Here is a 14,519-nt window from a genome sequence, read left to right as displayed (position 1 = left end):
TCATAGCCAAGACTTCAATCACAGCTTTAATACAGAGGGAGCTTAAATAACTCCCAAGCCACAGACGTGTAGCTGCAATTGGCTGTTAGGCAGAAATTCTTAGGTGTTTGTGAACTGGCTGGTAAACCTTTCTACAATTTGCAATATTATAGAGTCTAAATAAGTAATTGACAAATGATATAATTATAAAAATAAGCAATGTTTTGCCTAGATGTGTCATAAAAGTGCTTAAAACTGTAAGGCTCAAACACATGGCAGAATTAGCTGGTTTAAGATGACTCATATACCCAAAGGACTTCTGCTAATGTAACATCTCACTTAATAAAAACACATCATGCAAACGGCATAAAGAAATGTCTTTTGAGAGAAGAAGCTGATCAGAAATCGTAACACTGGCTAGCTGTGTTGCAGTTAACTATGCAGAACAGACAGTTTCCTGGAGAACACTTGAATCTTCAGAATTTATGGAAATAACAAAGAAGACATCTATATGCCATTCAGTCTACACATCACATTCATCTGTACCAATATAAAGTTTAGCAATTCCATGAAGCAAAGGGTTACATGTTACTTTGGTTTACTAACTTTTAAAGAAATAATAGCTCTTTGTTAAGTTACATGACTTCCGAGCCCACACAACTGACAGGTGGGTCCCTGACGAAAGTACCAAGTCTGGGCACGCAGTACCCACTCCTTTCACTCCGCGGTGCTAAGAAAGTGTCAGCGATCGACAATGAATGTATAATTAACATCTCAAGTGAAGGCAGTGTACACTTTATTTACTTCTATATTTCCTTCTTCCTAATCCATTTTAATTTTAATTAAAGAATCCTATGGCTCTTCTATTTAAATAAATCTCTCTGTCGGTGTGGGAAAAAATGGCAGTTAATCCTACTCCCTAAATACATTTACCGATCCTCAAGAGATGGAAAGGAATTATAGCAAGGCTGAGTGACCATGCTTCAGTAATGTCCTCTTTGTTCACACAGCTTGGATTCCATAAGCTTCCAAATAACACAGGTTTTAAGCGCAGGAAACTACCACAGCCCGATCTTATCAAACAGTTAGTGACCAGGATTTCACTTCCACTATTATTATTGTAATTGCAATTTTAATAACTTAAGAATTACAGTCTACTTAGTTTTAGTGACTAATTTATTAGCATATTCAATTTAAAAGTTTTTTGGAGAAGAAAGAACGGAAGTTTTCTATGTGTAAGGCATTCAGAATAAGAATTTTACTTGAACTAACATTTATGACTAATGGACAATCTTGCAAAGTGTCTTATCTTACTTTGTTTTTACAATGTCATGTTAAAATAGCAGATATAATGTTAGTTACTAAATAACGAGTGTGTTTATGGTCCTTTTATTTACATTTTTGAAAGATCTCATTAACAGAAAGCTACTTTGAGTAAAAAAAAATTATGTTGGAATTGAAGTCAACTTTACATCTATATATTTTTTGTCTATATTCCATTTTCACAAAATGTTTCCAGGTTGTGAATCAAAGCTTCACTCACACATCACAAAGAGAATTATATCTATGCACTTTTAAAACCTTGGAATATTATGAACTTTCTGTCATATAATGGAGGACTCTGACTGTGTGGTCACATCTCTGCTCATAATCATTCCTTGAGGATCAAGATTCAGTTATGCTTTTATTAGGACCTAAGCATAGGGACGATTTATTTTTCTTCTACAATACTGATTAGAAACAGAGCTGATTTTACATCATGATCATGAAGTACAGTGTGGCCTGTATACATTACACAGTGCCACCTAAGGATCAAGAGTCAATCTCCTCTTTTTGGATTCCAAGATTTACCATAAAAATGCTTTATCGTATAGCATCTATATAATTTTTCTTCTTTTTGTCGCTTCTTTGTAGTTGTTTGAAATTACAGTGCCTCTCTCTCAAGGCCCCAAACCAGTAACCATCAGTTTTGCCAACCACACCTCCTGCCGGTGCATGTCTAAGCTGGATGTTTACAGACAAGTCCATTCAATTATTAGACGTTCCCTGCCAGCAACACTACCGCAGTGAGTATGAATTTAATCTGGTCTTTGCTGCTTGCTCTACTAATATAAAGTTACTCTCAGTTAAATAGTTTCTTTAAGGAGTTTTTGCTCTAATGTACTTAGCCTGAATATAAGACAATTTAATAGTGCGCCGTGGAAATAAAATTCACCTGGAACAAGGAAGCCCATCTTATTGACAGTGTAACTCCCACTATAAAAGGAGTATTTCGGGGGCCTGTCTAGTGGCCTTGGGGTTAAGTATTAGCAATGTTCCTCTGTGGCCTGGGTTCGATCCCTGGCCAAGGAGGTGACCCACATGGCCCAGCAGACCTCTCCTGTCTCCCTGCTGCTCCCTTCAGCAGTGGATTTCAGTCACTCTGCCTGTTCTGCTCCCCCCTGTATCCCTGGTGAATCCGCTCACCCCTCACATCTCCAGCCTGCACCCCAGTTCTTCTATGCATAAGTAAACAAATTCCTAAAAAAATTAATTTCTCTGAATTTGCCCTTATTCCCCCAGTATTTGACCATCAACTAGCTACCAGATAACACATTCAGGAAGCCTGGTAACTCACTCACACAGATGTAAAGCTAAAAACATTTTATCCTTGATATAAAAAATGGAGATAAACTGTTTTTACATCTATCAGCAGTTTACTTACTTTTTTCAACCTTACTTCCTTGTGTTAAACTATTCATATCTTCATTTCAACAAGGATTGAATACTTAAAGATTCAGTAAGTGCATTAAGAAAGAATTTTCTCATAATTTTCTCCCAATTAACATTTAAAGCAGTATTTGTACTCATATTTCCTGATTTTTTAGCCTGATAAGTGGTGGCTTATGCATCATTTGATTGCGTAGGGCTACGGTGGATCATTTTGCTTTAAAGCCTGAGAGTTTTGCCCCAAAGTGAAGCTGTAGCTCTTTGCTCTTTAGGATAGCCAGTGCCTGTGGAGCGGCATGTGGATACTGTCTACCTGCTCCACATTGGTAACAAAAATTATGAATAAATTGATGAGCAAAGATAGGTATTTTTTTTAAAAAGATTTATTTATTTGTACACACAGAACTGGGGTACAGGCCAGAGGCTCAGGGGTGGTGAGAGGCTTCACCAGAGACAGAGTGGGGAGCAGAACAGGCAGATCGACGAAGTACACTGCTGAGGGGAGCAGCAGGCGGGTCAGGAGAGGTCTGCCGCGCCCTGTGGTCACCTCCGGGGCAGGTGGGAATCGAACTCATGTGGAAGTGGCTTTAGCTTCTCAGTGCTGTGCTTTAACCCGCTGCGCCACAAGGAAGGGCCCAAACATAGGTATTTTTAAACTTGTGGAGAAAACCTTCATTTTAGGGAACCTGACAATGTGACATGCTACTAGCAGCCATTCCGTGGAATCTCTTTACTGCTTTATTTAGTGAGCCAAACAGGAGGCTTTATTTTTCCTAGGACTCAAAGAAAAACTGGGGAATAGTCTCATGTATGTGACAGAGATCCGGCCCCTCCAGTGTGAGAAAGAAAAGGTTTGCAGACACCTGGGATAAAGCCACGCTGACATAAGAGACGGTGTCTCGCCGAGGAGCCTGGCCAGGGCCTGCCCGCTCTGCTTCCCCTGGGGGCCCTATGAGCTAGCTGTTGTCTCTGGGCAGCGGCGTCCAGGAGTACAGTTCACAATCTGACCATACCGGTGACTGAAGCATGAATTCCAAAGGTCATCTGCACCGCTATGATTATGGCTGCCCTGTTTACAACAGGGAAGGTGTGGAATCAACCCAGTGCCCAAAACTAGGTGACTGGGTCAAGAAGAGGGGGTGCATATACATAGTGGGATATTACTCAGCAGTTAAAAAGATAAATGCACGCCGTTCACAGCATCGTGGGTGGAGCTGGAAGGGATCATGCTCAATGAAATAAGCCAGAAAGAAAATACCTTACGGTTTCGCTCATAGGAGGAATGGAGGGAAGCCAAATAAGGGAGCAATAATAAATTTTAAAACAAAATTAATAGGTAACTATAAATCAGAAACATCTGCAGAGGAGAGGGAGGGAGAGGATCAAAACAAGAGGGAGGTGCTCACGGGACTATGGTGAGGGCGCACAGGTGAGCTGGTGGTGGGGAATCTGGGGAGCATCTGAGAGGAGAGAGCAGCATTGCACTAAAAGGAAGAATGATGTAAAACCTATATAAAGTGAAAAATAATGAAATGCTTCATCTAAGTTCATCTTACACTGCTCCACTTATAAGTGAAATGGAATAGGTTAATATATGACAGTATATTTTTAACTACCAGATGGATTCATGATTTGCTAAGTGTTTACTTCTACCTTGCTCACAGTGGCAGTTTCATATTCACATCACACAGTGGTTACTAACGGTCGCCCCTTATGGCACACCCAGGCTCCACCGATTATTTGGGGGGCCAGGCTACGTGGGGCTTCGTTTCTGCCCCTGCCTTCCTGCTCCACTCCGTTCTGCGTGTGTAGGTGACATAGGCGGTGGCGTCTAACTCGTCTTGGATCAGCTCTTCTGAAATCTGTATAAAGCCCCGTGCGCTTTAACGTGCATCTTCCATTCACCTGACCAGAAATGGTGGCTTCAAGCCTCTGAGGTTGCAGCACGTTTCCGCCTCCCTCTCTGACATCTGCCTTCCTTTCTTGTCTCCTGTCCCCTTATTCATCCCCGATTCCCTGAATACCAATCTCATTGCCTGTTTATATCTTATTTCTGTTCTGACCCTAGATTAAAAAAAACACTCCTCTCTTTTTTCTGCCTTACTCATCCCTCAAGTAAAGGCAGAGGGCATTATGCTGCATTTCTCTTGCCAACAATCTCACCATCTTTGCCTCTGACTACCCTTAGTCACTGCTGGATGGTTTTGCCCTTCTTTGGATTTATGGGGTCTGCAAATGTCACATTACAACTGAGTGCTGAGATGTTTCAGGTAGGTTAATAGCCTCCATAGTATGTAGATATGATACGTAAAAATAATTGAGTCACTAGCATAGTTTTGCACACCTGGTCACAGCTGTACAGTGTTTATTGATGAGCTATTTATGTTGAGTCCTCTGTGTGGATAACACTGTTCTAGGAAATGGGATTTTTTTTAGAAAATGAGTAATGGGGCGCTCCCTGGTGGTGCAGTGGCTTAGCGCACAGCACTGTGAAGCTGTCTGCAGCCTCTGGCTCGAGTTCAGTCCCCTGCCACATGGCACAACAGACCTCTCCTGACCCGCCCGCTGCTGCCCTTTGCAGTGTATTTCAGTACATCTGCCTGTTCTGCTCCCCATTCTGCCTCTAGTGAATCCTCTCATCCCCCCACACCTCTGGCCTGTGCCCCAGTTCTTGTCTGCCCCAATTCTTGAAAGATTTAAATAAATAAATCTTTTAAAAAAAATGCATAATGTGGCCCTCCCTGGTGGCACAGCGGGTTAAAGCACAGCACAAAGAAGCTTAAGCCGCTTCGCATGAGTTTGATCCCCCCCCCTGCCCCGGAGGTGACCCCATGGCGCGGCAGACCTCTCCTGACCCGCCCGCTGCTTCCCTCAGTAGTGTACTTCGTGGTCTCCCCGCTCTGTCTCTGGTGAATCCTCTCACCCTCTGCATCTCTGGCTTGTACCCCAGTTCTGTACAAATAAATAATCTTTTAAAAAAATGCATAATGCAGTCCTTCCCTAAGGAAATGCATGTTTAAGAGTCCAAGTAACCCAGATATTCGGGATACAGTGAGTATGTTAAGTAGTCTGCTGTGTTCGTTCAGTCACTCATCAAGCAGTTGCCATGTGCCTGCGACTGTACTGCTGCCAGTGTTGTACTGGGGTGTCGAGTGGAGAGGTGTGTTCTAGAGAAACCCCAGAAGTGTGTGAGACATGTACACATGACTGAAATCTGAGCGTAGAGGAAGCGTGCTAGGTGCGTGTCTGCAGTGGGATGCGGAGAGGATCTGAAAGGGTCTGAACAGTTACAGAGACGTGCACCTGCCAGGCTAGGGGTGACCTTTGTCTTAAAGTTTGTCAAGAGCCACTTGACACCTGAAGGAGTTTGATGGCCACATTTACTTATAGGAAGTACACCTGACGACAATATACCAGGTGGGTTAGGGAGCAAAATTAGATGTGGAATTACTGAAAAGGAAGCTTCCGAATTTTGTAAGAAAAGAGTAGAGTGGGGGCTGAGGCAGGAGAAGGACATGGAAAGACATGTGAAGTAGAAGGACAAGAGGGAGGGGCAGGAAAAAGAATTTGCGTGTTGACCCCAGACCTGAGGATGTAGCAGGGGCGGGGGAGGGAGGGGCCAGACAGGGGCGGGGCCGGAGCACTGGTGGGGCGGGGCTACGGGGAGAAGGCAAATACTGCCGGAATGAACACTGGTACAAGAAAATAAGTATACACATTGAAGTTTTTAAAAAGGGAGGAGAAATTGAGGGGTGATATTCAAAGCCACGGGGGATACCTGCTCGCAGGAAGAAGGGATTGGAGAGAATTTCTCGTTGGCATGCATAATTTGTGTATTTGCGGTTCGGTGTTTTATTACCCTCATTCATGCGTTTCTATTTTTATGACATAAGAACATGCAGATATACCACAAGAGATGATAAAGTACCTCCTTACTGTTGACAGTTTTTGTGAAAATGATGACATTACCTTTACCTTTCTTTGTTTTTAAATTTTATTAATTTACGCATACAGAACTAGGGTACAGGCCAGAGGTCAGGGGACAAGAGGACTCACCAGAGACAGAGGGGGGAGCAGAACAGGCAGGTCTACTGAAACACACTGCTGAGGGGAGCAGTGGCTGGGTCAGGAGAGGTCTGCTGAGCCACCTTCAGCTATGTTTTTGAGATGTGATCTTATTGATGTAGGCCTAGTTTGTGTACTTAGTGGTGGCATGATCGCATTCCAGTATATAAATAAGTAAATAAATAATTGAGTTTTGTGCCTATTTCCAACAGTATGCTAAAGGGAAAGCAATCCACTATAAATATCAGGAAGCAAATCATAGAAAAATGATGTCACATTTGAGACATTGATACCTTAAAGTTAATTTTACACCGTGGCAAATTTATTAATTGGTTACTGGTGACAATGTCCCCAAAGGAAATGACATGTTCTGGTTATAGTGTGTAGACAAGAATAATTGAATAGGATTTAATTTGTGAAGCAAGAGGATACAGAGGCTAATTTTGAAAGGCAATGCTCTGCTTATGAAGCTGTGAGAATCAGCCCAGGGAGTTCCCCTTATTTGTGGAGGTGTTGAGGTAGCACAGGAAGCTTTTGGGGGAGAAGAGTGACAAGACAATGTTCAGCAGAGCCAAGATAGGTCCGCTGCTAAATGACTAGCACACACAGGCTACGTATTATTTCAGCCTAACCAAGACACTGCTCCTTCGGGAAGGAGTCATAGTGAATGAACGAGAGCCAAAGGGCTTCAAAGGATGAGAAAATGAGTAAGTCTAGTTGACAGCACAACTGAGTTTTATTTCTTTATTTCTTTTATAAAAGTGCCATGCTAACTAAATAAAACATGTTTGCTTCTAAGAAGTTATAGTTACTGAAGTTAATTAAGGAAAATTTCATCTCGTGCAAACTCATTTCTTCTTCAAGGCACGGAGTGAATTTACAGGGCAGGCAACCTTTGATTTAGAACTTGGTTGCTCAGTGTCTTTAGACTGTTAATTTAGAACAGATCTGCAGCCCAAATGATTAGAAGCTTGAATATCCATGAATGCTTCTTTTATCTCTTTTATTTTTTCATTCTTTCCCTTTTTGTTCATACATTGTTGCCTTACAAAGAATAGAGATAAACAGATTATGATGATAATTTAATAAAATATATTAGAACAGAAATGGAGAGATAATATATACGCCAAGTGAATTGGATCATAGTCTTGTACCAGTGGATCAGAAACTGCCCCCACCCCCAGCATTTAAAGCATGCATCATTGTTGCATGGAGATATCCTCTTTGCAAGTTCAAAATACTTATATTCTTACACATTTTTGAAATTTTAATTCATACATCTGTTCATCCTCTGTTCTACAAATCTCATTGTCTAAATTTGGTAGAACGCCTTTAAATGAACTCCTATTGACATGAATCAGTTTACCAGTGGAATTCAGATAACAGAATCTAGATTCTGAAGCATAACTATAAAGTGTACCTGCCTTTGCTCTCTGGCTTCTGCCTTTTAGTAGATAATAATTGAAAGCATAGCATGTACTGATTAACTGATAGAAACTGCATCATAATGTTTATGGCACAGAAGTTCCTACCAAGACATCACCTGCACTGAGCTTGTGTCTGTGGTGTTACCTTGGAAGTAAGGGCTATTAGAGAAGATTTTTGTGAATTGTAATGTCAAGTTCAAATAAAACACATGTATGATTGTTTTTATAACACCTATATTAAAAAGTAAAGCAATGTCTACATTACATTAAATCTATCAGTAAACCTCTAAAACTTCTTAATAGAGCACTAGAGCTGATTAGTGACATGGAACATAAACATGAGTTGAATATTACTCTTTCATTTCCATTCTATAGTAATTCCTCTTCTAAGTAGATGAGAAAACCAACATCTGTGAAGATAAAGCCACATGTATTCAAGGGCCATGTCTGATAAAGTCAAAGTAAATATTACAGTTCAAAGACAATTGGGATAAAACTGTTAAAACATTACACCCAGCACTCTTTGACTCTGATAATAAAAGAATATAGTTGCTATTCCTGCTGCTTCTCAGATGTCAGTCTTGGGCAAAAAGGCTCTGGATTTATGTTCTTCCATAATAAAACTGCAGTTTTGTATGATGTTCATCATAATTTTTTCTGAATGGAATCCAGAGTGTCTTATTGGATATCCCTTGGAAAGATATTCTAACGGGAATAGGACAGTTTCAGTCATGTTTTCAATACTGTACTGGATCACATTCTATAGTTAATGAGACTTAGTAGAAATAGCTGTCTGAGAATCCCATTTAAGGGCTGTATTTGCCACAGAATGATCAATAGCACAGATTATCTCCAAAGAGAGAATTTGTTTTTTAGAATAGCGATTGGATATTAGACTTTTAATTTGTGTTCTATTAAGGTTAGTATTCATGTTTGAATGACCTATAACCCATTTTAAGAGATATTTAGCACAGTGACCCATTAAGTAGCTTAATATAATTCAGGATGCAACTAAATTTTTCAGTGGAAACAGTTTACTAAGACTGTACTTTGAAAAAGAATGATAATTCAGTTTAGTTATAGTTAATGCCAAATAGAAGTTGGTAGTGCATTCTGTTTCCTTAAATCTGAACCTGGGGGAGTCAGGGAATTCCTAAGTTTTATATATATATGGAAACCTCAGTGCCAAAAATTAGAGGACATGAATCAAAAAACATTATGGAGACAAAAGTCTACCATGTTCAAAGAACCATTGATTATTACTCAATAAGTAGAATTTAATCTAACAAAACTTATATGGAACATTTAAACCTTTCAGAATTTCATTTTTTAAATGAGTGAGAAGTAATGGAAGATTAGATTGATCTTATTCATTAAATCTGTTGTTTTCTAAGCTATATACCCTGAATGGTTTCCCTCTGATTTAAGCTAGCAGAAAAAACAATAACTACCCAACCAAAGTCCAATGGAGTTTTAAATGAAATAAGTTTAAAACTCAGTAATGTTAACCAGGTTTGGAAATATCACTATGAACTGAGGTTTTTTCCCCCTAAAAATAGTCCTACATATCTTTTGGGAATCAATAATCTTTTCTAACATTATGAGGATTTACACACACTTTTGTTTTTTAAAATGTTTATTGTTTTAAATTAGAAGAATTATAATGAATGGTAGGTAAATCTAAAACATAACTCCTTTCATAGAAAGTAGCTTAAAGACAGGAGTATCCTGCAGAACACTAACATACTCTTCTGGAAGAATGCAAAACACTCAGACCTTGTTTCCATATCATCCAGTGATTATTTCGGTTGTCAGCACACATGGGCATTTGCATACTGTTTGAGAAATCACTCACTGGTACAGGGCAACAAATAACACACAGTCCAAAAGTTGTTTTAAAAAAACAATAAATTAAGTTCAAAAAAGCTTGCCATCATAGATTTCCCCTCCAGCCTAGAGAAGAGAAGCCCCATAAATAATGTTAACAAGGCAGGAGGAACCAGGTTCAAGCATCCACTGTACCCTATTCTGTTTTAGGTCAGCTCTCATTAAAGACGAACAGATTCTCTGGGTCTTGAAGGTGCTGGAGAGACTTTGTGTTGGAAAAGTTTAATGAATACTCCAAGGTGATAGTGAAGAAAAGGAGGAAATGGTTTAAAACACAGGTTTTCTTATTCTTCTGTTCAAAAATGCCCTCAAAATTCTTGCTGATAAAAGACTTCAAGCTATTTTTAAAAGAAAGAGTGGGGATTTTGTATTCATAGACCTTTTTAGTTATGGGGCTCTCTGCTTCCAAAATATGTCAGTAAATGTATATATACAAGGATGTTTCCAAAAAATTGCAACTTCAGTAGCTTCCAGTAGCAGATGAGTAAGTGGATAATGGTATATCCATCTTTGAAATACCGTGCAACTCTTAAAAGTCATGGGACACAAAAACTTGAAAAAATAGCATACACATAGATCCATAATATATTGCAGTGGACAAAGGAGATTTCAGAGGAATAGAAGAATATTTGTTTCATTTTTTCACAAACTGAAAAAAACGATATACAAATAGATGTACTTGCTTTAAAAAATCAAGGGCAAAAGTGGTATAAGATGGTACTGCTTAAGGTCAACTCTAAGACTAGAATTCAACAGCATTTACAGATTGGAAGGGTGAGAGGGAAATTTGATATTTCACTTTATATAGTTTGACATTACTTGAAGCTCCTCTGTAAGCATGTGTTAGCCGTGTCATTTTTATACAAGAAAGAGATGACCCTCGCTGTACCAGTTTACTTGTCACTTAACCGGCCTATCTCTTCTGAAGGTGTCAGGCTGCAAACAAGACTTGCCCCACAAATTATATGTGGAATAATCATATCTGCAGATGCCTGGCTCAACAGGATTTTATTTTTTCCTCTAACACTGGAGATGGTAAGTGGTATGATGCTTTGATAATTGAAAGCCTTGATTGAGTCACTGTTTTGATTAACAAGTAATGTAATACATAAATGACTAAATGGAAAAGTTTGTCCTTCATCTTTGGCATCATTTAAAACTTCTTTGTAACCTATCTTGGTGCCCATGCATTTCATATAAGGCATAAGACACTTTCAAATGCTTATGGTTGTTTGATTCTACTCCAACACTGGGTTGAGGTAGTAATTGGCTCTGATTGCCTCTGCCTAGATTCTCCAGGTGAATACCATGACATCTGTGGGCCCCACAAAGAACTGGATGAAGAAACCTGTCAATGTGTCTGCAAAGGGGGGCTCCGGCCCTCCAGCTGTGGGCCCCACAAAGAACTGGACAGAAACTCATGCCAGTGTGTCTGTAAAAACAAACTTTTCCCCAACTCTTGTGGGGCCAACAGAGAGTTTGATGAAAACACGTGCCAGTGTGTATGTAAACGGACCTGTCCAAGAAATCAACCCCTAAACCCTGCAAAATGTGCCTGTGAATGTACAGAAAATCCACAAAAATGCTTCTTAAAAGGAAAGAAGTTCCACCATCAAACATGCAGGTAAGAATTCTTCATACATAGTAATCATTCTTTGAGTATATAGACTTTTCTCAAAACTTACAAAGAATTTTTCTCCACCAAAATGCTAATTGCTTGCTAGAATGAGACCAGGTGATCCAGAAGATAAATTCTGATACTTTATCGCCCGCTACTAACGTTTTGTTAGACTGGGTTTGCTCCCCAAAAAGCAAGACAGGAGTCCTGAGATTCAAACCAGAATCAAGCTCAGAATCTTTTGGAAATCCTTGCTCCAGAGGCTAAGGCAAGGACCTCAGTGCCTATGGAGGGCAGATGCATAGCACAGACACCTGTAGAGAATAAACCTAGGAGGTGTATACCTGCACCCACCAATACCCCACCTTCAGATGTCACATAGGATAAATGTTCGATGCACAGAGCATTCTTGTGCATATGTACACGATAGGAAAGTACCATTACTATAGATTTGCCTCTAGAGATGCAAATAAGTTAAATGTCTAGTGGAATTTAAAGAAATAATATGCTGTTAAAGATTCTTAAGAACTGTTCTTTAAACATTGATTTTGTTTCCTCTCTTGAATATTTTGCACGATAACCATAGTCTAATTTTATTTTCATAAGCTTAAATAATTACCAAAAGGATGTTTCAGACTTAAATGTTACTAAAGATTGTTGAGCATACATATATTGAAACAGCTGAAATGTTTAGTTTTCATAACACTTAATCTTGATAAATATTAACTGCCAAAGGAGGTTGGCAGAATGTGTATTCTTTGGGCTCCTGTCTTTATCAGTAACTTTCACTGATAATTTATCTTTTAATTGAGGAATATTGTGGTCTTGCCATAATGTACACTCTTAAGTGAAAAGAAATAACAACTTAACTAAATGTGTTTTTCTGTTCTGCAAGAGACTGAAATTCAGAATCCCACCTATAATCTTTCTGTAGTGTTCTCAAGTCGGATCGTTTGCATTTTCCCTGTACACACACTCCCCTTCCTACATGTGAGCTAGAGTTAATCTTCCGTTATTCAAAGATACTGAGGATTTGTTGGAGCAATAGAGCTAATCTGTTATAGACTATTGCTCATCATTTCCTTTCACCACTCCCGGAAACTGCGCGTCTGGGATGGAAGGAGAAGACCCACCACACTGAAGCCTACCTGTCACGTGGGTGGGCACGCACACAGCTGGAGAAGGGAGGAGCCTCCATCATGGTTGCCATGGAGACACGGGGTGGTGTGTGCCTCCTCCCTGAGGACCACAGTTCTCCCAACATGGCTGCCTCCTACCTAAATAATCCCCGTTTTATGTTACTTTCATCCACAGAGCAGAGCACACACACATCAAAAGAACTAGTTTAAGGGGGGGAAAAAAAATAGGAACTAGTGCTTGGAACAGTCTCATTCCCCATGTGTTCCATCCACGAGCTAAGATGCTATTATTTTAGGCTTTCCAATCTTTCTTAAGTTGTATAATTCTAAGCACAAACTTTCACAGTGTACTCAACTGAACAATTTGATGATAAAATGAGTCATTTTGTTTTTGTTTGGAATTGAGAAAAGCATGAAAGGCGATTTATGAGAGCAGGATGAATTCATCGCCTTGGTGCTTAAACAAGTGTGTTCCTCCTTGTCTTCCTAGTTGTTACAGACGACCGTGTCCTACTCGGCTCAAGCATTGTGAGCAGGGACTTTCATTCAGTGAAGAGGTGTGTCGCTGTGTCCCTTCCTATTGGAAAAGGCCACACGTGAACTAAGATTGGATTGTTCTCCAGTTCATCCTTCCAGCTTTCCGTGTCATGGAAATCTGTGTCACCACCTCAGAATTGTCTGTGAACTGAGAGACTTCTGTGGGGCTCTGAGAACAAGCATGCAAGTCGGTGTTTCCAGAAGCTTGTGGACAACTTTACAGAAGTGGACTGGAGTTCATCTGCAAAGACCTCTTGCAAAGACTGGTTTTCTACCAATGGCCAAACAGCCAAGGTTTTTCTCTTGTGATTTAAAAATAATGACTATATAATTTATTTCCACTAAAAAATATTGTTTCTGCATTCATTTTTATAGCAATAACAATTGGTAAAGCTCACTGTGATTCAATATTTTTATATCATGCAAAATATGTTTAAAATAAAATGAAAATTGTATTATACGTTGGTAAATCCTGTCTATTATCATCTTACACCATAAGCAATCCTTGCTATTATGAAAACCTTCATCTTCTTCTGCTCTTTTTCTTTTCCTCCAACAGGAAGTCAGGATTTGATGGCTTGAATAAGTCTGGTTCTATAAAAGAAATATCAGTGGAACAGCTGTTGCTATACATGCTATTCAAATTCATCTCGAGATATTAAATGATTTAGCACAGGCTACTTTGGAATTATGACCAAGTGAAGCCACATAGAACATATTTTATAGAGAGCCTGTTTCGGATGTGATGATTCTTAACTTGATATAAAATACCTCAATATGTATTAAAATGGCTCTGATATATTATACTCAGAAAAATATTTTCTGAATATTTAACTTATTCTGACTGTCTAAAATAGTTGTTGTGTGCTGAATTGCTCCTACCTGATGCATTTAAAATAACTGGAAGATTGAAATGCTTACTCTTCAAAAGTCACCACATAAAATACTTTCCACTAGGAGTATATTTTTTGCCTGCATAAATACAATTAGATTTTTTTATTGCTGATAGTCGACTGATTAATTTCTGATGACATAGCTACTAGCAAATACATAAAAATAGTTCTGAAACAAGAAAATAAGTATAGAAACTTGAAAATTTAACCAAAATATTTTAAGTAACTTGATGACTTCTCAGTGCAATACAAAATATTAGTTTCT

General features: G+C 39.3%; 1 protein-coding gene across 1 annotated transcript in view; it reads left to right on the top strand.

Annotated features, from left to right (window-relative positions):
* VEGFC (vascular endothelial growth factor C) overlaps positions 1–13,826 on the top strand; it is a 128,332-nt gene extending 114,506 nt beyond the window's left edge. Inside the window, exons 10-13 of the mRNA XM_004682412.2 lie at positions 1,894–2,045; positions 10,996–11,102; positions 11,358–11,691; positions 13,315–13,826. Coding sequence (XP_004682469.2) covers positions 1,894–2,045; positions 10,996–11,102; positions 11,358–11,691; positions 13,315–13,429 — 708 coding nt within the window. The 3' untranslated portion in view covers positions 13,430–13,826. The remainder of the gene's footprint in view (positions 1–1,893; positions 2,046–10,995; positions 11,103–11,357; positions 11,692–13,314) is intronic.
* Positions 13,827–14,519: the final 693 nt, after the last annotated feature.

The sequence above is a fragment of the Condylura cristata genome, unplaced genomic scaffold (genome assembly GCF_000260355.1).
Source record: "Condylura cristata isolate star-nosed mole 26May11 unplaced genomic scaffold, ConCri1.0 scaffold00014, whole genome shotgun sequence".
NCBI classification, from domain to species: domain Eukaryota; kingdom Metazoa; phylum Chordata; class Mammalia; order Eulipotyphla; family Talpidae; genus Condylura; species Condylura cristata.
This window is presented reverse-complemented; position numbering and strand designations above follow the sequence as displayed.